General features: G+C 58.4%; 3 protein-coding genes across 5 annotated transcripts in view; 1 reads left to right on the forward strand and 2 right to left on the reverse strand.

Moving 5' to 3' along the window:
- SYMPK (symplekin scaffold protein) overlaps window positions 1–6,871 on the reverse strand; it is a 39,926-nt gene extending 33,055 nt beyond the window's left edge. The window contains exon 1 of one of the 3 annotated variants that reach the window (XM_023649931.2): window positions 6,638–6,871. In XM_023649931.2, the coding sequence (XP_023505699.1) occupies window positions 6,638–6,706 (69 nt within the window). In that variant the 5' untranslated portion in view covers window positions 6,707–6,871. Of the gene's footprint in view, window positions 1–1,457; window positions 1,629–2,126; window positions 2,361–6,637 lie in introns of those variants that run through there. The other 2 variants (XM_023649932.2, XM_070223036.1) reach the window with 2 other exon arrangements.
- FOXA3 (forkhead box A3) lies at window positions 3,058–10,134 on the forward strand. Its single transcript, XM_023649945.2, has 2 exons — window positions 3,058–3,268; window positions 8,364–10,134. The coding sequence occupies exons 1-2, from the start codon at window positions 3,200–3,202 to the stop codon at window positions 9,342–9,344; spliced, it is 1,050 nt and encodes a 349-aa protein (XP_023505713.2). The 5' UTR covers window positions 3,058–3,199; the 3' UTR covers window positions 9,345–10,134.
- Window positions 10,135–17,404: 7,270 nt separating this feature from the next.
- Window positions 17,405–19,900, reverse strand: IRF2BP1 (interferon regulatory factor 2 binding protein 1). The gene has a single exon (XM_014729402.3). The coding sequence runs from the start codon at window positions 19,564–19,566 to the stop codon at window positions 17,812–17,814; it is 1,755 nt and encodes a 584-aa protein (XP_014584888.2). The 5' UTR covers window positions 19,567–19,900; the 3' UTR covers window positions 17,405–17,811.
- Window positions 19,901–21,613: the final 1,713 nt, after the last annotated feature.

The raw sequence follows: 21,613 nt of genomic DNA on the forward strand, positions 1-21,613 counted from the left end.
AGGGAGGAAAGGGGAAAAATGTTTGGTGGATCTCAGTGTATTATCATCATAAAAAGATGTCCCCACAGCCTGTTGCACCAGAGGAATATATGCGATTCAATCCATTTCCGTCCAGTCTGTCTGTAGAGACAGAAGGCTCTGAGGCGAGGAGCAGCGGGGTCTCTTTCCTCTTCTGTAAACAGGGATGGGCACAGTCTTTCCGCCCCAGGACTATCCTGAGGGGGAGATGAGTGAACACCCTTAGCAAACGTGAGGGAAGCAGAACTACTATTTTTACGTGCACAGAAAAGATCTGAAGGAAACCGCGTAAACCATTAACAATAATTCAAGGAGCAGGAAAAAGATGCGTCTTTCAAAAGGACCTTAATGGACTGTCCACAGGTGTCACTCACCAGGTGTGTGCTGAACGAATGACCGTCCAGCAGCCTCCTTCCTAGTCCCCCCCGCTGACACTCACCCCACATTTGGCTTAGAGTGGAAGCCACTGTCCTCACCAAGGCCGAGAAGACCTTATCCGATCGGGCCACTTCTACCTGTGCCCTCGTTTCCCGCTCTCTGCTCCAGCCGCCCTGGCCTCCGTGTACCCTGAACACGCCAAACACGCCCCTTCCCCAAAGCCGTCGAGCTTCTCTTCCTCCTGCCTGGAATCCTCCTCCCCGCAGACAGTGGCACAGCTCTCTCCCTCCTCATTTCCTTCAGGTCTCAACTCAAAAATCTCGGCGTGGACGTCTTCCCTGACCACCCTAGTTCAGATTTCGATTTCCTCTCCCTCCCCAACACCAACTCTGTGAGGCAGGCACTACTGTAATCTCCATTTTACAGATGAGGAAACTTGGAGGCCAGGGAGGTAAAGCCACTGGGCCGAAGGCTCGCGGTTGGTAAGATGGAGACCAGCACCGCAGTCCTCCATGCTCGGCGGGACGCCTGTCTGAGAGCAGTTGCTTCTCCGCCCCAGGTCTGCTTACGCACGCCAAGGGGCACGGCCACCCGACAGCAGCACGCGCCGTCCCCCATCAGAACACAGTGAACCTTTCACCACGAACCTTCCACTCTCTTCATGATGCTAACACGTTGCCATCCACCAAAATGTTTTACCCTCTGTCCTTCCTCTTCCACTTTTTGGCTTATTCTTTTATTTTTTTAAAAACATATACACATACTTCCCCTTTTTTGGTAAAAAGGGAGCTTAAAATAAACACTGTCTTCCACTTCGTTTGTTTTCACTTAACATATGCCAGAGGCCACTCTCTATATCAGCGGATAGATTTTCCTCATTTCTCCCCCCTCATCTCTTTTTACAGCTGCATAGTATTATGCAGATGTCATCAGTTCCTTCCTGCCAGTCTCCCCTATTAAAGAACATTCGGGGTGTTCGCAGTCTTTGGCCATCACCAGCAATCACTGTTTCCTTCCCCTCCTGGTGCACTCCTTACGGAGTCCCACGGCCCCACTCCCACCTGGGAGTATGACGACTGCCCTCTTTTACACCGAGCGGCCCCACGAGCATCTTTCATTCATTCAACCAACACTAAGTGGGCGTCTTCGGTGTGACCAGCACCCACACAGTCTCTGCCCCCTAGAGCTCACGGGCACAGCCGCGATCAAACAGCCACACAAATACAAGTCCCATAACAAACCAGACCACACGTGACGTGAAGGAAAGGAACGGGGGCCTATGAGAGCGGGGAGCCTGCGGATTTCGGCACGGAGGGCGGGAAAGGAGGGCTTCGCGGAGGAAGTGACGTCGGCGCCGAGCCCCGAGCGATGAATGGGAGGTAGCCAGGCGGAATGGGGAAAAGGGAGACAGCGTGTGCCACCGGCCTGCGGCGGGAAGTCGCAGGGCGAGTTTGAGGAAGCGAAAGGCCGGTGCAGCTGTGCCAAGTGGGGAAGGAGCAAAGAGGCAGAGTCGAGGCCGGCCGGGCCGACGCGCCTCGGGGGCCACGTTGGAACTTCGCCCTGAGGGCACTGGGGAGCCCCGGGAGGGTCCTGAGCTGGGGAAGACGCTGAGGTCCCGGACGTCACGGCTCCTCTCTCTTCGCAGCGCCCCCAACCCCCAGCCGGCGCCCCTGCCGCTTCAGGGTCCCTCCTCCTTTCGTCCCCGGGCCCCCATGCCGCCCCTCGCTCACCGCAGCTCCGGCCTCCGTCCCCCTCGCGCCCCCTCAGCAGCGCCTCTCCACAGACGCCGCCGCCATCTTCCGTTCGCCGCTGTGCCACTGCGCACGCGCTGCACATGCAAGGGTCGCCGGGAAATGCAGTCCACACCGCGGCCCGACCCCGCCCCTACCTCACGCCGCTAGAGCTGCTTTCCGCCCTCCCCCGCAAATGACGACTCCGGGCCAGCACTTCATTTCCGGCCTTCTGATGCCATCCCTTCTGGGAAATGTAGTCCTTTGGCAGAGGCGCGGGACGGAAAGCGAGTTAGAGGCTTCTGGGAAATGGAGTTCACAGAGGTTCTGAGTCCCTGGACGGCTGGTGTTGGAAAGGGTGGAGAGTTCGGGCGGCAAAGCTCCTCCGTCTTGGAGGTGGTCTGCGGCCATAGTAGGGTCTGAACAGAGGCCCCGATCCCCTCCACCTTTGGTCCTGACCATTTACACATCTGGAGCATTTCCAGCTGTCAGAAGCTTGAGTCTTCCAGTCCGTGCAGTAGGAATGTGGTTTCGAGTGTCTCTTACCGGTCTTTCTACTGGCACATCTGGACCCCTGGAGCGCACTGCGCTCTGCGCCCCCTTCCTCTGCGGCGGTCACGCTGCGCTCTGGCTATTCGCTCTCTCCTGTCGAGATGATGAAGCCCCCTGGGGCAGAAGGGCGCCAGAGTTCTGCCCTCGGGGCCCTTAGCATCAGCAGTGCCTCCCACCAGCAGCACCCTCCCTCTTCTGCCATCTCCAGCTCTCGCGTCCCCGGGCTGCGGCTCCCGGCGCCTGAGGTCTATCTCCTCGCAATCCCGCAGGGGGCGCCCCAGTCCGAGCGCGCCGCCCTCGGGGAGGCGGGAGGGGAGCCCGGGGCGGGTGAGGGCGGGGGGGGGGGGGGGTGTCCCGGCTATAAAGCGTGGCCGCCTCCCGCGGAGCCCGGGACGGCTGGGACCCCGGGCGGTCGGACGGGCGGGCGCCGGTCGGAACTCGGGCCGTGCCGGCTGAGAGATCCGAAGCGCTCGATTCCCCCCGGGCCGGAGCGGGGGCGGGTGGGGGCGCAGGCCCGGGGGATGCTGGGCTCGGTGAAGATGGAGGCCCATGACCTGGCCGAGTGGAGCTACTACCCGGAGGCGGGCGAGGTGTGTCCTCGGGGATGGCGGAGCGGGAAGAGGGGGACAGGAATCAGGGTGCGGGCTTAAGTGGGAGCAAGGACCGGGGTGTGGGGCTCAAAGGGGGGCCCCAACTAGAGTTTAGGAGCTGAGGAACTAGAGACACGAAGACCAGGTGTAGGAGTCAGGGACCGAGGGTAAGGCAGGCGAGCGCGGTTTAGGTAGGCTAGTCCGAGTGAGCGCTTACATGGGAGTCGGGAAAATTTAGGCAAGGGTCAGATCATAGCTTAAACCTGAGGGCTGGGTGTTAGGGACCCAAAATCCAAGAGATTAAAATTAACAAATCAAGGATAAGAATCGGAGCTCCAGGACAGGGGACAGAGCTGGGAGATGAGGAAATGAGATTCAAAGCTGGGGGGAAACAGAGGGACTAAGAGATAGGAGAGAGAGGTCACCATGAAGGGAAGCCTGAGGTGGGAGCTCAGGGTTAGAATATAGTGTTAAAGATGGGGGTTCTGGGGTAGAAATCAGAATTAGGGTTCAGGGCTAAGGATCCAGGTAGCAGTCTAAGATAAGGTCAGAAATAGGGGTTGTGCTCAAGGGTAAAAGATGGAGGTGCTTAGAGATGAAGTTTGGCTTTGGGAATTTGAAATAACAGGTGGGTTAGAGTTGGGGCTCAGATAGATGGGAGCCCAAATGGGATCCGAGTTGGGAACGTGAAAGCAGGAGATTGAGCAATAGGTTTGGCAGGAGAGGGGTCGATCGCCATTCCTCCCTATCCGTATTTAGGACCCTCACCCCTCTGAACTGAACTTCAGTGGTGTAATTGTTATTAGAGACCCTCAGCAGGGATTCTGCTTGGAGGCTGGAGGGTTTCAGATTTCTCACCTACCCCCCTCCTTCCAGCAACCTCCAGTAATTGCTAATGTCCTCACCAGTCTCATCTCAGACAAGGCCGCCCTGGAGTGACAGGATGGGGGTATATCTTAATTCCCTCCGAAGACAGAAAGTCCCCCTCTAGGTCTAACTCCCATTCCTCTTGCTGCAAGGACTCCTCCTTAGCTCGCTCTCTCTATAGTCAAAATTGTGAAGTGGAGGGAGGGGCGGGGTCCTAGTCAGAGGGTTATGGGGGTCTGGATGCTTGGGTTCCTAATTGGAAGGGGACTCTGGCCTTGAGTGGGGTTTGGAGCTGGAACAGTTGAGCTCTCCAAGGAGACTGAGATGTGGGGGTTACAGGGGCCCCAGCGTGCCTGAGTCCTGGGTCTGGGGTTTGAAGCTGTAGGGTGGGACTCCCGGATCCCCAGGCCTTTGGGGCTTGGCAAGGTGCCCGGGAGGGGCCAGTGCTGGGGCTGTGGAGGTGTGAGGTGCACGTGGGGTGGGGCAGGCCGGCTGGGGAAAGGATTGGGAATGTTGAGAGGTGGAGGCGGGGCGGCTGGGGGTGTCACTTTTTTGGTGGGGGAGGTGGAGACCAGGTCGGACACAGAAGCTCCCAGGCAGTGGGGGGACCCCGGCTAAACCTCCGGAGAGCTCAGAGTCTGGGGACGTGATTTAAGGGAACCGACCACAAATCTGTTTTGGAGGCGCATCTTCAGAAGTGGATGGTGGGGTCTAGGATGGAGGAATTGTTATTTGGGGCTCAGTCTGAAGTTTGGTGTGGAAATTGTGTCAGAAATCGAGGGGCAGTCTAGAGGTGATCAGCATTTGGGGGCATATCTTGGAAGAGCCAACACATGGGGGGCTGGAAATGGAGATATTGTCTGAGGATCTCCCCAGCCTCCCCATCAGCCGAGCCGCCTCCTCCCACTGGATCGGAACAATGGGAAGAGGACATCTGCGCTCGCTCAGCAGCGGAGAACTAAGAGGCCCCCAAAACTGCTTCTTGCCCACCACACCCTCCTGCTGGGGTGATGTTGACCCCCCCACACCACACCAGGCTGGCTCCCAGTCTGGAAGGAAATTGGGAACTTATCACCCTGGGGCGTCCCCACTGGCCATCCCGTTCTCACAGATCAGCTGGTCCAACTGCTCCCCCATTTTAGAGATGGAAAACCAGAAGCCTGTCGGAGTGTTGGGGGGCTGTTTGAGGTCCTGGGCTGGGGACAGGGACTAGAAACTACGCTTCTGGCATCACACTGCCTCCTTCTGCTCCCTGTCACACCTTCCTCCAGAGACAATGAGGAAATGAAAGGGGAGAAATTCCAGCCTCCTGGGTGGGGGTGCAGGTCCCCTGAGGGCTTTCCCCCTAATCTCAGCCCCACCCCGGCGGGGGAGATCCGGCTCAGACCCGGACACTGGGGGTTCATCCCAGCCCCAGGGCGTGGGAAAGCCTAGGGTGGATTAGGGCAGCTGGAGTGCTTGAGGTCAGACCTCAAGGAGAACTTCCGGGTGGGTGGGGAGCCAGAAAAGGAGGGCCCTGGGGTCCCAGTCTATCTTCCACTGTGATACAGGAGAGTCTAACTGAGATGGAGAAGGGGGACGGGGTGGCAGATGGACTTAAGAACTCTCTGTGGATCCCTCATCTCTGAAGGACCCTCTTCCTTTATTCTAGGGAGGGGGCAGGACCAGCCTACCAGCGGGGAGACCAGTGCATGGGGGAGGGGAGCAGCTGCGGCTCCAATTTCCATGTGAGAGTTCTGGGGGAGACGGTGATGCCGAGGGAAGGAGGGCGCTAGATACAGAGATGTGCTGAAGGAGAAAGAGAGATGAGGGGTGGGAGAGGAGTGGGGTAGAGGGAGACAGAGGGAGAGAGAGTGCCAAGGAAGAGAAAGAGATGGGACAGAGCAGGTGGAGGGGAGACAACAGAGGAGAGAGAGATGGGGTTGGGGAGAGTCACGAGGAGAGAAAGGCAGAAGAGCGAGAGACGGGGGAGACAGTAGGGAGGAGAGAAAGACGGGGAGAGAGAAAAAGAGAGAGTGTGGGGGGGAGAGGGGCAGAGGGGGAAAGGGAAAGACAGCAGGGGAGAGATGGACATGGGGAGTAGGAGACGGAGGGACTATAGTGGTACAGAGGCAGGGAAAGAGATGGACAGAGACACAGAGACATGGGAGAAGAGAGCTCCCTGGAGAGACACACGAAGAGAGAGGGACAGTTTCTGATTGGAACTCAGACCTGGGTTGCTTGCCACCTGTTCCTGACTCCTTGAGTGACCCTGGCAATTCCCTTTTCTCTCTGCGCCTTGGGACCTGCAGACACTTACAGTGACGGGGGATAAGACAGGGTTCCATGGACTCAAAGCAAAGATGGCACCCGCCAGAGCTACAAGTAGCATCCCCAGTACCCAAGACCCCAGCGGGGGGAGGGAGCAGGGCAGCTGGGCGGATGGAGGATTGAGGGAGAGAGGATGGAACACAGTGGATGAAAGGGGCAAAAACACACAGAAAGAGAGAAATCACCACCCACCATGCGTCGGTTTTCCTTGCTCATCTTGTCCTCTTCCCACTGGTCTGTCAGCTCCACGGGGGCAGACATCACAGTCTGTCTTGGTCACTGCTTTTATAGCATGATCCAGAACACCGATCTGGAGCCAGACTGTGTGGATTCAGAATCCCAGTTCTGCCTCTTCCTTGCTGTGTGACCTGGGACAACCTCTCTGGGCCTCAGCTTGCTCAGCTGTGAAATGGGTGTCATCATCACACCTCCCCAGTAGTGCGGTCGTAAGGATGAAAAGAGACTTCCTGTGAAGTGCTTGGCGCAGAGCCAGGCACAGAGGAGGTGGCCAATAAATATTTGTTGAGTGGGTGCAAGACTATATAGAGGGTTATTTAGAGGGCCATAGCAGCGTCTATCGTATTGCACTGAGCCAAGCTGCATGTTTTTCCCCGTTTGAACATTTCTGAAAATGGGATGAGTTTTACAGTCAATGGTGTCTACTGATTATAATTGACAGTGTTTTTTTTCCATTCTCATTGATACTTAAAATAACACTGCAGCTTACAAACGGTGATTTGTCTTAGATTTGATGATACATAGTAAATAGATGATATATATTAGGTTGAAACATAATTTCTGATATTCAAATGCTTTTGACCTGTAAAAACTGTAATTTGGGGCCGGCCCCGTGGCCAAGTGGTTAAGTTCTCTCACTCCGCTACGGCGGCCCAGGGTTTTGCTGGTTCGGATCCTGGGCGCGGACATGGCACTGCTCGTCAGGCCACGCTGAGGCGGCGTCCCACATGCCACAACTAGAAGGACCCACGACTAAAATATACAACTATGTACTCGGGGGATTTGGGGAGAAAAAGCAATAAAAAAAAAAAAGAAAGAAGATTGGCAACAGTTGTTAGCTCAGGTGCCAATCTTTAAAAAAAACAACAAAATAACTGTAATTTTATAATCTAAGAGCTTGAGAGAGAGCTACACATATAAATTAGATTATTAGATAAATCAGTAGTTCTCAATTTTTTTTTTTGGTCTCAGGATCTCTTGACACTCAAAAAATTGTTGAGGATCCCGAACAGTTTTCGTTGACATGGGTTATGTCTTTCCATACTTACCACACTAGAAATTAATACAGAAATTTATAAAATATGTGTTAATTCATTTTAAAATAGCAACAATTTGTTAGTACAAATAACATCTTTTTATTAAAATAGTTGTATTTCAAAACATTTTGTGAGAGGAGCGGCACTGTTACTGTTTTTGCAAATCTCCTCAGTGTCTGGTTCAGAAGACAGGTGGCTTCTTGGAGCTCCTTCTCCATTTGGTCTGTTGCAATGTCACTTGTCCTGTGGCCTCTGGAAAACTCCGCTGTACACTCAGAAAGAGGGTCAAAAAGGCTCATAACATCTTGGCATTGTTGTGAAAATAGTTATGACGTCATGGGGACCCTAAAAGGGTCTCAGAGACTCCCCGGGGTGTCCTAGGCCACACTTAGAACCACTGGTGGGCTCTAGTATATGGGAGCGTGGGGGTGGGGATGGGGTCAGGGAGCGCACTTAAAGGTCAGGGAGAAACTTAAAGAGACAGACATTACCTCCTACAGAGAAAGGTAAGGATGGCAGGGTCTGTAGACAAGGCAGGACACACAGACAGACGGACACGCAGTGAGTGGGTCCAGCAACCGTTTGCTGACCAGCAGAGTGGACACTCACTGACCCCCCCCTCATCTCTCTTTCTCTCCCCTCAGGTCTACTCTCCGGTGACCCCAGTGCCCACCATGGCCCCCCTCAACTCCTACATGACCTTGAACCCTCTGAGCTCTCCCTACCCCTCCGGGGGGCTCCCTGCCTCCCCACTGCCCTCAGGACCCCTGGCGCCCCCAGCCCCCGCCGCGCCCCTGGGGCCCACCTTCCCAGGCCTGGGTGCCAGCAGCGGTGGAGGCAGCAGCTCAGGGTACGGGAGCCCGGGCCCGGGGCTGGTGCATGGCAAGGAGATGCCGAAAGGGTACCGGCGGCCCCTGGCGCACGCCAAGCCGCCGTATTCCTACATCTCGCTCATCACCATGGCCATCCAGCAGGCGCCGGGCAAGATGCTGACACTGAGCGAGATCTACCAGTGGATCATGGACCTCTTCCCCTACTACCGGGAGAACCAGCAGCGCTGGCAGAACTCCATCCGCCACTCGCTGTCTTTCAATGACTGCTTCGTCAAGGTGGCGCGCTCCCCAGACAAGCCGGGCAAGGGCTCCTACTGGGCCCTGCACCCCAGCTCAGGTAACATGTTTGAGAATGGCTGCTACCTGCGCCGCCAGAAGCGCTTCAAGCTGGAGGAGAAGGCGAAGAAAGGGGGCAGCGGGACCTCCACCTCCAGGAACGGTGCAGCAGGGTCTGCCGCCTCCACCACCACCCCTGCTGCCACTGTCACCTCCCCGCCCCAGCCTCCACCCCCCGAGCCTGAGGCCCAGGGTGGGGAAGATGTGGGGGCTCTGGACTGTGGCTCCCCGGCTTCCTCCACACCCTATTTCACTGGCCTGGAGCTCCCCGGGGAGCTGAAGCTGGATGCGCCCTACAACTTCAACCACCCTTTCTCCATCAACAACCTGATGTCGGAACAGACACCAGCGCCTCCCAAACTGGACGTGGGGTTTGGGGGCTACGGGGCGGAGGGTGGGGAGCCTGGGGTCTACTACCAGGGCCTCTATTCCCGCTCTCTGCTTAATGCATCCTAGCAGGGGGGTGGGAGCTGGCAGGTAGGGTATGGCTGCAGCTCACACCATCAGGCTTTTGGGGCCTGATCCTTCTGGTGACACTTTGCTTGTCCCGTCAGTTAACATCTTGGTTGGTCTATTACTTACTGTGGTGACTGCCATCTCTGTGGGTATCATGTCAATCCATTGGGTACTGAGATAACTGCCATTGACATCTTGGTGGGCCCTGGTACTGGGTACTGGTACTGCGAAGACTGCCATGTTGATGGATGTTATTGGTTGATCCATTGGGTGCTCTGATGGCCACCATCTGGGGTGACATTTTGGTTGGTTCTCTGGATGCTGTGATGGACATCCTCTTGGCTGACCCTTTGAGTGCGATGGTGTTACCATTTCAGTTACATCTTCTTTGGCCCATTGGGTGCTGTGGCCATTTCTTTTTTGGTGGACTTCTTGGCCTAGGAAGTGCCAAGTTGGCCACCATCTTGCATAATTTCTGTTTTGGCCCATTGAGTGCTACGATGGCTACCATCTTGGCTGGCTGACATAACCAGTGTTCCATTGTGCACCATGACGGCCACTACAGCCCCTGTGTTGGCCATATCGTTACTGTCTCTTCGGTGTGATTTGAGTGAGGGATGGGGATGAGAATATGCCTTGGTTTTCTCTGGAGCCCATTCCCCACTTCGGTCCAGGAGAAGCCAGAAAGGACTGGTTAGGGTAGGGGGAATTTCTACTGACGTCTGGTTCTTGCCCGGGAAGTGGGATACTGGTTCTGTCTGACCATTAAAGGCACCATTTCTGCCTCTTACTGAATGTCTCTTTTCCTTGGCCAGTGGGCCCTGTGGGGCTTGAACACCGAATTGCTGTTCTCTGGCCCCTCTCCTTCCTGCCCCTAAGAGCTGGCTGCCCCTGGGGGAGGGGCTCGGGGAGGCATCGACCTAACCTTTGGCTCTTTGCTGTCCCTGACCCCAAGGACAGTTTGCTCACAGATAGCAGCCCCCGCAGTGGTGGGGCGAGGGCAACAGGGGGAGGTGACTCTGCAGTGACCAAGGCCATCTCCCCACCCCACCCCCACCCAGACACACACCTCTAGCTCTGAGGCTCAGGGAGCCCAGAGGCTGCTTAAGTTTTGGTTAAGCTAGGGAGGAGGGGAAGGGCCAAATAAGGTGTTAATTGAAGGAGACTGTGTGTGTTGGTCTTATCTGTGTTGCGCCTCTGTGGGTCAAAGGATGCGCCCATTGAGGTCCCTGTGGTCTGTCTCAGGGTGTTATTATCTACTGTTTGTATCCCTCAGTTGTGTGGGTTTATATGTCTGTTCGTCTCTGGGTGTGTGCTTACTGTCACCGTCTCAGGATATCAGACTCTCGTGCGTGTGTATTTATTGTGTTGTGTGTGTGGTTCTCTTTGTCCACCTATCCCTGGTCCCTCTGGGTCTCACACTTTTAGGCATGTGTCTCTCTGTCTGTGTCAGTTTGTCTGCATACCCCCTACCACAAAGAGTCTGTGTGTGACTGCATCGGTGTTGTGGGTCTGCCTGTCCTCGTGTGTTTCATGTGTATGTCTGTGAGTCAGCATCTGTCTGTCTGTTTAAAAGAAAGTATGCCTGTCTTCGCTGTGTGCCTGTCGCTGTCGTGCGGAGGGTCTGCTGGCCCTGGTGTGTGTTCATCATTTTTGCAGGGTGGGGCGTGTGGGGAAGATGCTGGGGGCGTCTGGGTTTGGGGTCTGGGTGTCTCTGTTTCTCTAGGTCTCTCCCTAGGCTCTGAGTCTGGTGTCTGTCGCTCAGATGTTCTGAGGACATGGCTCTCAGAAACACACTTGTGTACTTCACGCCCCTCATTTCACAGAGTGGAAACTGAGGCCCAGACGGGGAAGGGACTGGGCCAGGGTCATTCAGCCAGGCAGGAGCAGGTGCGCAGGGTCGGTCTGGTCCTTGCCTTGTTTTCCATTTCGTTCTTGGTCGATGGCTCTCTAGCCACTCATTCATTCATTCATTCATTCATTCATTCAAAGCCTGCGAATGTGTCTGTGTGTGTGTGTGATGTCTCTCCCAGTTTCTGTGGGTCCATCTTTCTCCTTGTCTCTTAGTGTCATCTCTCTGTGTCGCTCTGTTCCTAACCGTCTCTGTGTGCCTTTCTCTCTGTCCCTCGGCTTCTTTGAACATGTTCCTCTGTAAGTCTCTCTCATTCTCTCCATAACTCTGACTCCATCCCTCCCTCTCTCTGGGCCCTGGTGTCTCCTCTTGGGGACTCTTCTTCTCTTGGGGTCTGCCTCTCCCCTACTCCTTCTCTGGATCTCTGGCCTCTCGCCTCCTTCTTCGGTCTCTCTCTCCCAGCTCCCCGAGTCCCTGCCTCTACCTGCCACCTCGCAGGCATGCCAGGCCCTCTATTTCTGTCACTGTGCCCGCCCTGCCGGCTGCGTGTCACCCCCCGCCCCCTGCCGTGCTGGCTCCCCTTCGGCCGTCCCACCAGCCTCGCTGTCCTGGGCAGGCTGGGGAATTCCTTCTGGTTCCTGGAAAAAACAACTGGGGCCGAGAGAAAGGCCCTCAGTCTCCCCGGGCGCCCGCCCCCCTCCCTCGGGCCTGGGGGTCTCTCCCGGAGTCGGCCGGCCCGAGGCAGGAAGCCCTGCGGTTTCTGGCTTCTCCCAGGCGGCCTCCGGATCTGGCCCCCGCCCCCCGGCCAACAGCCCAAATATTATTCCGCAGGAGGAGTCGGTGGTGGCGGGAGGAGGCCCAGGCTGAAAGAGGCTTTCAGGCGGCCAGGCCTGGGGCTTCCTGTCCCCAGGCTCGGGCCTCAGGCCGCCCCAGTGGGGACCTCAGGTGGCCGGAGGGGTGGGGTGTTGTTGTAGGGTCCTGGGGGAGGGTGGGGCCATCCATCAGGGTGTCTGGTGGCCACCAGCTCGGCTGGCGTGGGCAGGTGTGACCCCCACCCCAGGGACAACCGGCTGATGTCCAGCATGGAAAAGTACCACGGTCAGACGTGGGACGCATGGACAGACATGAGGACGCCAGGGATCAGGGATGGAGGGGTAGCGATGGGGACACAGAGAGGCCTGGGGCTGGGTCAGATGGACCTGGACACAGCCTGTGGGCCTGGGGTGACATGGTCAAGGGAGGGGCCCAAGGTGGGGAAACAGAGGGCTTGGGCAGGGTCCCAGCTGCATCGGACGGCATGAGATGACGATGATGGACAGAATGATAATAACAGCTCCCAGGGCTCACCGTGCGGCCAGCATCACGTGAACACCTTGTAGAATTCATTGACCCAATCCTTCCCACCCCCCATTTTATTACTGGGGAAACTGAGGCACGAGGAGGTGAAGTGACTTGCCCAAGGTCACACAGGTAGTGAGTGGGGAGCTGGGACTTGAAGCCAGGCAGTCTGGCCCAGAGTTGGCACCCTTACCCAGGGGCTGTCTAGAGCACGAGAGGGGCGACAGCAACATAATCATCCCACGGCCCGCCACAACCTCCTACAGGAGGAGGAGGGGGCGCCCCGGAAGCCAGCAGTCCAGGAGGTTTACCAGTGTGTGTGTGCGCGTCCATGTCAATGTGTGTCACTGGTGTCACACATGCATCTTGGTGTCAGTGTGAATGTCATTGTGTCTGTGCTCTTTTGTGTTACTCCATGAGGTGTCTCTGGTCAGCTGTTAGCATGCGCCGCGTGTGTTTGTATGTCTCTGTGTCGGTGTCTGTCACTGGGTTTGCGTTGCTGCACATGCATGTATGTCACTGTTCTGTCATTGTCTTCTGTGTGTCTGTCGTTGTCCTCTCTGTCCTCTGCCTGTCACTATTTGTGTTTTGTCGCTGTGTCTGTTTGCCTATCACTGTGTCCTGATGTCTGTCACTGTGTGTGTCTGTCACTGTGTCTCTTACAGGGTGTCTCTGTCACTGGGTTCTGTGGGTCTGTTTATGTCTCTGTCACTCTGGGTCTGCCTATATCTGTCCCTGTGTGTCACTGTGTCTGTCCCCCTATGTGTCACCATCTGCCCAGGTGTCACCATGTGTGTTACTCACCGCCCAGGCCACAGGTGGGCGTGTCGGGCCCACTGGGGCCAGGGCTGGGGCCAGCCCATCCCACCCTGCCTGCCCAGGGCCACGCTGGGTGCCTGTTTGCAATGCCAGCCCCAGGTAAACACCAAGATCCGGAACCCAAGGGCCAGCTCCCTCACCTCCGTGCCCTGCGCCTCAGCCCGCCCTCAGCTGAGCTGGACAAGAGCCCCACAGGCGGGGCCCCCACATGGAGACACGCCCTAACCCTCCTCCCACCTGTGGTCGCCAGCCTCCCCAACCCTCCAGTCTTGGCCCCGGCCCTGTCTGTCTGTCTGTCTGACTGCTTCTCTCTCTCTGCCCCTTTCTGGGTGTCTGCTGGCCTCTCTCTGTTTCTCTGTGTCCCTACTTCCTCTCACCTGCGTTTCTCCGGGGCGCTGCCTTTCTCTGGAAGGAACCTTGTCTTCATTCTGTCACTGTCCCTCCACCTCTGCCTCTTTCTGTCTTTTCTCCGCGAAACCTGATTTCGCTGTTTTCCTGATCTGTCTTCGCTGGAACCAGCCCACTCTCTCTGCCACTTGGCTGCCAACTCGAGCTCTTTCTCTGCCAGTCTCTTTCTGTCTCTCGTTTGCACTTGGTGAGTCTCTCTCTCCTCCTGTCACCGTGTCCCTCTCAGCCCGAGTCTCTCAGTCTTGGCCACTATCTCTGTGTGTCTCTGAGCCCCCAGCCCCCTCAGGAGCAGATCTGTGCTCAGGCCCCTGGGGAAGTGTGTGGCCCCCAGCCTTCTGCCCCCAGCCCGCTGGTATATATATATAAAGGTACACGTACATATTATTTATATCTGTACCCGGGGCAGGAGGGGCAGACACTGGGGCCTTTGTGTAGCCGCTGCCCGCTGCCTGCCCGCCCGCCACTCGGCTCCCTTCGTCCCTGCCGCCCGCCCGCCTCCACTCCCCCCCGCACAGAAAGGTTCCTGTGGGGCCTGCCAGCTTCCTCTGCCTGAGGTGTGAGTGGGCATGCCACGGGCGAGGCGGGCAGGGGGGCCTGGGGGTTTTTTCCAGCTCCAGGGAAGTTTTCCGGGTGGGGAGGGCTCTGGAAGGAATAGGACTTCTCAGCTATGCTGCTGTCTGTCTGGGTCTGCTGTCCCTGGGCGTCCTCAGGTCCTTACCTGGCTTCTCCCTGGGAGTCTGTTCATCCCTCTAAAGTCACTCTGACTTTTTCTCTGTTGGTCTGGATCCTATTCAATGGTGCATACACTGTCGTTGAGCCTATGTGCTAGGCCCTCTGTTGAACCCCGGGCACATAGATCAATGAGATGCTGTCCATCCCAGCTGATTCTTTGCCATTTGTCTCATTTGCTCTATCCGTTTACCCGGTGCTTGAAACCCTCTATCCATTCCCACTAAAACAAAATTCTAAGTCCCTATCATGGCCTACAGGGCCCCCAAAGCTCCCCTACTATCCCTCTGACCTCGTTCTTATGACTCTCCCCCTTGCATAGCTGCACTGGCTACCTGGCTGCTTCTGGAACAAACCAAGCAGACTCCGACCTCAGGGCCTTTGCACATGCTATTCCCCGAGATTTCCCTGGCTTGCTCCCTCACTCCTTCAGTTCTTAGTGTCATCTCCTCAGTAAGCCCTTCCCTACCTCCCTCTTTAAAACAGCAACCTCCATCATTCTCCATCCCCTTTCCCTGGTTTACTTTTTCTTCTTAGGACTACGGCTGTCATATTTTAGGGATCTCTCTGTATCTCCCACCTGAATGTCAGCTCCGCAAGAGGAGAGGCTGCATTCTGTTCCCTGCTGTATCCACAGCACCTACCCCAGTAGGTGAGGGAAAGGAGCCCATTCCTCTACCCAGCCTTTAAACCAGCCCTGTGCTGGGTGATGCTGGGGACACAGTGATGACTGAGACAGCCCTGGCGCTGCCTTCGTGGGGCTCATAGTCCAGTCCCCAGACAATGATGATCCAGAATGTGCAGGGCTGGGATAGCGGCATGCAGGGTCTGTGAGAGCCCGGAAATGGCACCTGATGCAGCCTGGGGGGTCAAGGAGGGCTTCCTGGAGGAGGTGTCAGCCGAGCTGAGACCTGAAGGACAAGTAGGAGTGGGCCAGGCCTTGTCGTGGGGACCAAGTGACCAAGCTAGACCCAGCCTCGCTCTTCTTCACAGAGCTCTGTTCTCCCTCTCATAGAACTTTTGAGTTTGAAGATGTCTTCACTTTCTAGTCCAAACCTGCACTTTCCCTGATTTCAGTCTCTCTTTCCTCTGCTCTTTATTCCTCTCTCTGAATCTCAGTCTCTCTTCTCTCTCCCTTCCTCTATGTCTCTACTGTTGGCATCGCATCTGTGTATCTCAGTCTCTCTTATCCGGATATTTCTCTTATTAGTTCTCTTTTCTGACTGTCTGTCTCTCTGTTTCTACCTCATCTCAGGGGGTCTCTCGATCTCTCCTTGTCTCTCTCTGCATCTCTGTCTCTCCTTTCTGGAAGCCTCTTCATCTATCCACTGATCCCCTAAGAGATCCAGAACCCCTCCACTCTGGCCCCAGGGGGGAGGGGAGCTGATCCAGCCCCCCACACCCACACAGGTCAGGCCGTCTGCTCTGTTAATGGTTAACCCAACCTCTATCTAGAATACACACCGGCCAGGCTGGGGGTGACTCCCCTGCCCCCCACCCACCCACCAGCTGTTCTTAAAGGACCAGGTGTCCTCCACAGCTCTTTAGCTCCCGTAGGGACATAGGACCCTGGGATCTGGAGGCCTCTAGCCCGGAGGATGGGGGAGGGGGAGCTACCCAGCGCTTGGGGCTGCAGAGCTGGGTCAGAGGAGGCCACAGATTGCCCGGGAGGGGTGCCCAGGCTCAGAGCTCCATCCAGCGTCTCCCTTGCCCCAGGCTTATCGCCCAGTGTATTTAATCAGGGGTGGTTTTCCCAGCCCTGCCCAGAGCCCAGGTTGGCACTGCCTGGGGTGACAGAACACCTGAGACCTGATGGCTGGGGGAGGGGATGGGACCCCTCAGTCCAAGAACTAGGGGTTTAAGAACTGAGGGTCCTCCAGAGCTGGAGGAGAGCCCCAGGGTCCCTAAAATTTGGGAATTGGAACATGTGGGTGTGTAAGGTGTGTGGGTGGGACACCTGGGTGACCAAGAGGATGGGCCGGGACATTAGTATCTTCCAAGTTTACCTTAGACTGGGGGCAACCTTGGGTCCCAGAGCTGGGTGACAGTGCCGCGTGGTGGCAGGATTCACTATCACGCCCCATCTGTCTGTCCATCAGCTGGCCTTTGCGCCCAGCGTTCTGTCTTCTCGGAATCTCCAGGGTCGCGGGGAGGAGGGGAGGCTGCAGGGGTGGGGGCTGGGCTCTGGGGGCCGCCCCCTCCCCTTAACCCCTGCTTTGCCGCAGCCCGCTCAGGCCCCGCCCCGTGACGCCAGCAAGCAGGAAGTCCTGGTTAATGATCAGCCCACCGGGACAGGTGCGGGAGAAGGCCGCGCACATCAGAGGCGGCCGCGGGGGGCGTGCCTTTCACCCCGCCAGTCGCGGTGTTCCAGGGTGGCCGCCGTTGAGGCTGGGCTCGCGAGGTGGGCGCGAGGAGCGCAGTTCAGGACACCCCCAGAGGCGAGACGCGGTCACCTTGTTTACAGGCACCCTGTTAGTGTACCCCACGCAAGTAAATTTCCTCGGACAGTCCCTCTAGCAATCTAGCCTAATTCTCGCTGTCCAGCAAGAACTCACTGCCCGTCCCTTCTCGGAAGCCTCTTGATGCCTGTTCCCCACTCCCGCCCTCCGTGGGCGCTGAGTCCTCCACATCCTGCGCAGATACAGGGGATGGACCAGAAAGGAAACCTAATTCTCGAGCTGGGCTGTGGCACCCACCTAAGAGCCGCTCCCTCTCCGAGCCTCAGTGCTGTCATCCGGAAAACGGGCCGATGGCTAGGACGTTCGCCCAGCGCTCAGCGTTTGTGAACACAGCCCGCGGGCCCGCCTGAGCGGAGGGCGCCACCTGCAGGCCACAGCGCAACGTGTTCTCCCCTGCAGGGTCAGCTCGGTCCCAAAGGGGGCGCAGCATCTCACACAACTAAGGGACCAAGGAGGAAAAAAAAAACCCATCTTTCGGTTTATTGAAGGAGGAAAAGGGGGCGGGAGAGGGGGGCAATAAAATGCTTTTGCTTCGTTTATAAAGAGCGAGATTTCAGGAGGCCCCTTCTCGAGGAGGAGGGGGGTACCTCTCCCCCCAACTACAAGCAGCAGCAAAGCCAAGCCAAGGAGGGGAGAGGGAAACCGGGGGGGCCAAGGGACCCCAAACACTCCCTCGCACAGAAGCCACAAGCTTTCTCCCCCCACCCTCAATGCATCTACCCCAGGGGACCCAACCGGGATGAGGAAGGGAGTATGTACACAGGTGGGAGTGGCACTGGGCTGGGCGGGGGAGGGAATAATTTATCCGCAGCAGCGGTGGGGGACAAGGGGGCGGGGGCAGGAGACTGATGACAGTGGTGGCCTAGGGGTCCCGTTCTTTCTTAACCTTGATGTCTCCAGCAAGGATGGTGGCGATCTCGCCCTGCATGAAGGCCCAGGGGACAGAGGAGCCCACCAGCGGACACTTGTCTCCACTGGGGCAGTAAACCTCCCCGGCGGGGCCCTGCGCCTTGATGAACTCCCGCGAGCAGGGAAAGCAGAACTTGTGTCCGGGCACTGAGGGGCACTGGACGAAGTGGGTGTCTTCCAGCCGCTCCCGGCAGAGGGTGCAGCAGAGGGGGGCCCCAGGGGTCGCCCCCGTGCCGCTACCACCCCCACTAACAGCTTCCGCCCCTGCTGTGGGGCTGACTTCTGCCTCACCGTTGCGGGCCACTAGACGATGCTGGACTGGAGGCTGGGCCGTGGAGGAGGCTGCGGGGCTGGCACCCCCGGCGCGCACAGGGCCCCCACCCCCGCCAGGGTCCTTGGGGGAGTGGCCCAGGGCCTCGGCCACATTCTTCAGGGCGGCGATAGGTGAGGGCACACCAGGGGTGTCAGCGGAGTAGGGGCCACCGGGTGCCACCCAGTGCCGCTGCTGCTGTTCCTCGGTGGTCATCTTCCCAGCCGCCTCGCCCTCAGGCTCAGGGGATGCTTTGCGACGGCGTGGTGTGGGCGCCAGGTTCCGGGATGGGGCTCTTGGGGGTGGGCCACAGAGAGCTGCAGGGGCTGGCTCCGGGTACTGCTGGGGCAGGGCCTCGGCGGGAGCTGGCTCGCGGAAGCTGCGGACGCCGTCGGTGAGCAGCTCCCCCAGCTGGCGCCATTCCCCTGAGCCGTGCCGACGTTCATATTCGAGGTACTTGAAGCCAGATGAGGCCAGTGCCTTGCCCGGCTCCCGCAGAGCATCATGAAACATCTGGCGAGCGACAGCCAGGACTCCGGCGTACACGTTGCCAGAACCACAGGGGTATTCGGTGAAGAGCTTCAGCTCGAACTCGTAGCCTGGCGGGCGGGCAGTAGCATCGAAGGCGAACACCCGCCCCACCAATCCGTGATCCTTCTTGAAGCGGACATTGAAGGGCGCGCAGGCGGACAGCGCCAGCAGCTGTTCCCGCACAGCTTTAGGGCGCCCATGCCACTCCTCTGCCCGGCCCCGCATGGCCTCGTTCAGTTCTGCCAAACAGTCCGCATTCCTCTGCTGCTTCTCCTTCTCGAAATCGGAGCCGAAGGCTGGACGGGCAGGACTCAAGCCGGGTGCCAGCGTCAGGCCTCGGCCTCCCAGGCCAGACACCGCAGCTGCCAGCAACCCGGGGGGCACCAAGCCGGGCATGGAGCCAAGCAGGGCCCTCCGAGCCCCCTCCGCCACGACCTCCTCGCGGCCCAGCCCATTGGCCAGGCGGGACCCCAAGGTGTACTCCAGGGCCGGAGAGGGCAGGGGGAGGCGGCCCGACGACGTGGCCCTGTCATAGCGGTCCTGGCCCGAGACGCCGCCTACCGTCCCCGACGGCTGGGGCTGGGCCTGCGGAGGAGGCAGCTGGGGCCCCTGTGCGGCGGCCGCAGCCAGGTCCTTGGTGGCCGGGTGCTTGAGGGCCGGGGGGCCCGGCGAGCGGCCCTCGGGGAGCACGTGGCTGCGCTTGAGCTGGCGGGCGGCGTCGATGAGCAGCTCGATGCGATCCGCGCCCTCGAAGTTCACGCAGCCGCGACACACGGCCTCGCTGAAGTCCCACACCATGGCCCACGGCATCTTGGGCAGGTCGCACAGGTAGCACCACTGGCGGCGGGACGCCTGCACCGACGCCATGGCCCCCGCGCGCGCGCCGCCGGGCCCCCGCGTTCCACCCGCCGCCGACGTTCGATCCGCGCCGCCGACGTTCGACCCGCGCCGCCGGGACCGCGCGAGCCGCAGTCGGGCCTCCGGCTCGGCCTCCCCGCCGATCCAGGCCCGGCCCCCCTTCCCCGCCCCCTGGGCCCGGAGCCTTTCTCCTCACTCCCGCCTCCTCGGAAAGGCAGGCAGAGGCACGTCGGCGCCCCCGCCCGGTCCGGCTCCGGGCCGAGGCGCACAGCTCGGGCCCCGCGATGGGCCGCGGGCGCCTCCGCCTCGGGCTCCCTCCGCTCCCGCCGCCGCCGCTGCAACGGCCGCCACCGCCTCCACCTCCTTCTGCCCCAGAGGCCGCTTCGCAGGGAAAGTTACATAACGCGCCGGCAAAGCCTTCTGGGAAACGTAGTCCCGCCGGGGCCTGTTCTTAAAGGAGACGGCAGGCTGCGGCTTGGGGAGCGGGGGGCTGTCTCGCCGCCTCTCCGCCGCGCCACGCTTACCGCTCCCCGCCGCGGGGCAGGGAGTCCGGCGCGCTCCGAGGAGCTCGGGTACAAGGGCTGGGGGCGGGGATGTGATACGAATAGTCAGCGCGACCGCGGACTCAGAAATCGTAGGGAGTGGACAGGCTGTTCTGCTCCACTTGCTGTGCAGCTTGAGGCAAAAAGTCTTGCCCTCTCTGAGGCTCAGTTCCCTGCCCATCTAAGAGGGGCCACTGACCGGTTAGGAAGGCAGCAGCTCCTGGGGCGGGGCGGAGAGGCCCTGATTGGATGGGTTCAGGGTACGGGGACGGGAAGCTGGCAACTTGGTGGCGGGGAGGTGGCACTTCGTCTTCCCCAGAATCTTCGATATCATCCTCCGACTGGGGCCGGCAACAGCCGGAGAAAGAAGAGGACTGAAGAGCTCCAGGCCAGGCCTCTGCCTCAGTTGCCTCATCTGCTAAAGGGAGTGGTCCAGCGCCCTCCAACTGCTCCGACTCTGCCGGCGCGCTCTGGTCTGCCAAGAGTTACACTGTCAGTTTCTCCGCGCCCCCCTCCCGCCACTTGACTACAGTTCCCAAAATGCTCTGCGGGGCGGACAGACTGACGCACTTCCGCTGTCTGGGAGGTTTGCGGGGGGGGGCGGCCTTCCCGATTCCCCCCGTCTGTCTCTGTCCTCCCGCGTCCCCCCCGTCCGTTTCTGGGGACTCTTTCAGTGTTTTCAGAGCACGGAGTTGAGGGGACCCTCACCCTCGACAGCTCCCTAATTTAGGGGAAGGGAAAGAGACCAGAGATGGCGAGGATGAGTTGGGGGGCTAGTTTCTAGGGACAGCAACGCCAGACCGCCTTTCTCCCACCTGGAGCGCTTACTACCTGCTAGGCCCAACCATGCTCCCGGACCCCCCATATTTTTTCTTCCCGGCGTCGAGAACAGGAGGCGGCAGGCGTGGGGTTGGGGGACAGGTCTCCAGCTGCTCACCCACATTGGCCTCTTCCTCCCTCCAGGCCTGGGTCGGTGACAAGGGCTCAAAAATTTAAGAATGACCTGCCAGAGTTGCATTCATCCATGGCTTTCACGTGAATCGGGGCTGCCCTGCTCCCCCACCCCCCATCGCACTGTAACCATAGCAACTCTGATTTTACGTTACCCAAACTGCGGTCTCAGCTTCACAATTTTACTTACCACCTGTATGATTATTTTCTTAACATTTTCCTTGAAACTGACTCCCGTGAAACAGACGATCTACTTTTGTCTCATCCGAAGCAATATTAGGTGCATGATCGTGGATTTTAGGTACTAGTCACATTTTTACAAAAGAAAACTACACACAGAGCCTAAAATTGCCTTTGTACCGTTCTCCAGTAAACACCAGTGGGAGCCAAGAGTTCTGGCCAGAGGCAGCTGTCAGGCGGACTAGCTTGGCCCCTGACAAGTCGAGGGCAAGTCCCTAAACTTCTCAGGAAGAAATGGAGGCCCCTCGAATCTGCTTCTCACTGGGTACCTTCAGGTTAACATGCAACCATGCATATAAATATTTAGCATGGTGCCTGGCCCA

The sequence above is a fragment of the Equus caballus genome, chromosome 10 (assembly GCF_041296265.1).
Source record: "Equus caballus isolate H_3958 breed thoroughbred chromosome 10, TB-T2T, whole genome shotgun sequence".
Taxonomy (NCBI): Eukaryota; Metazoa; Chordata; class Mammalia; order Perissodactyla; family Equidae; genus Equus; species Equus caballus.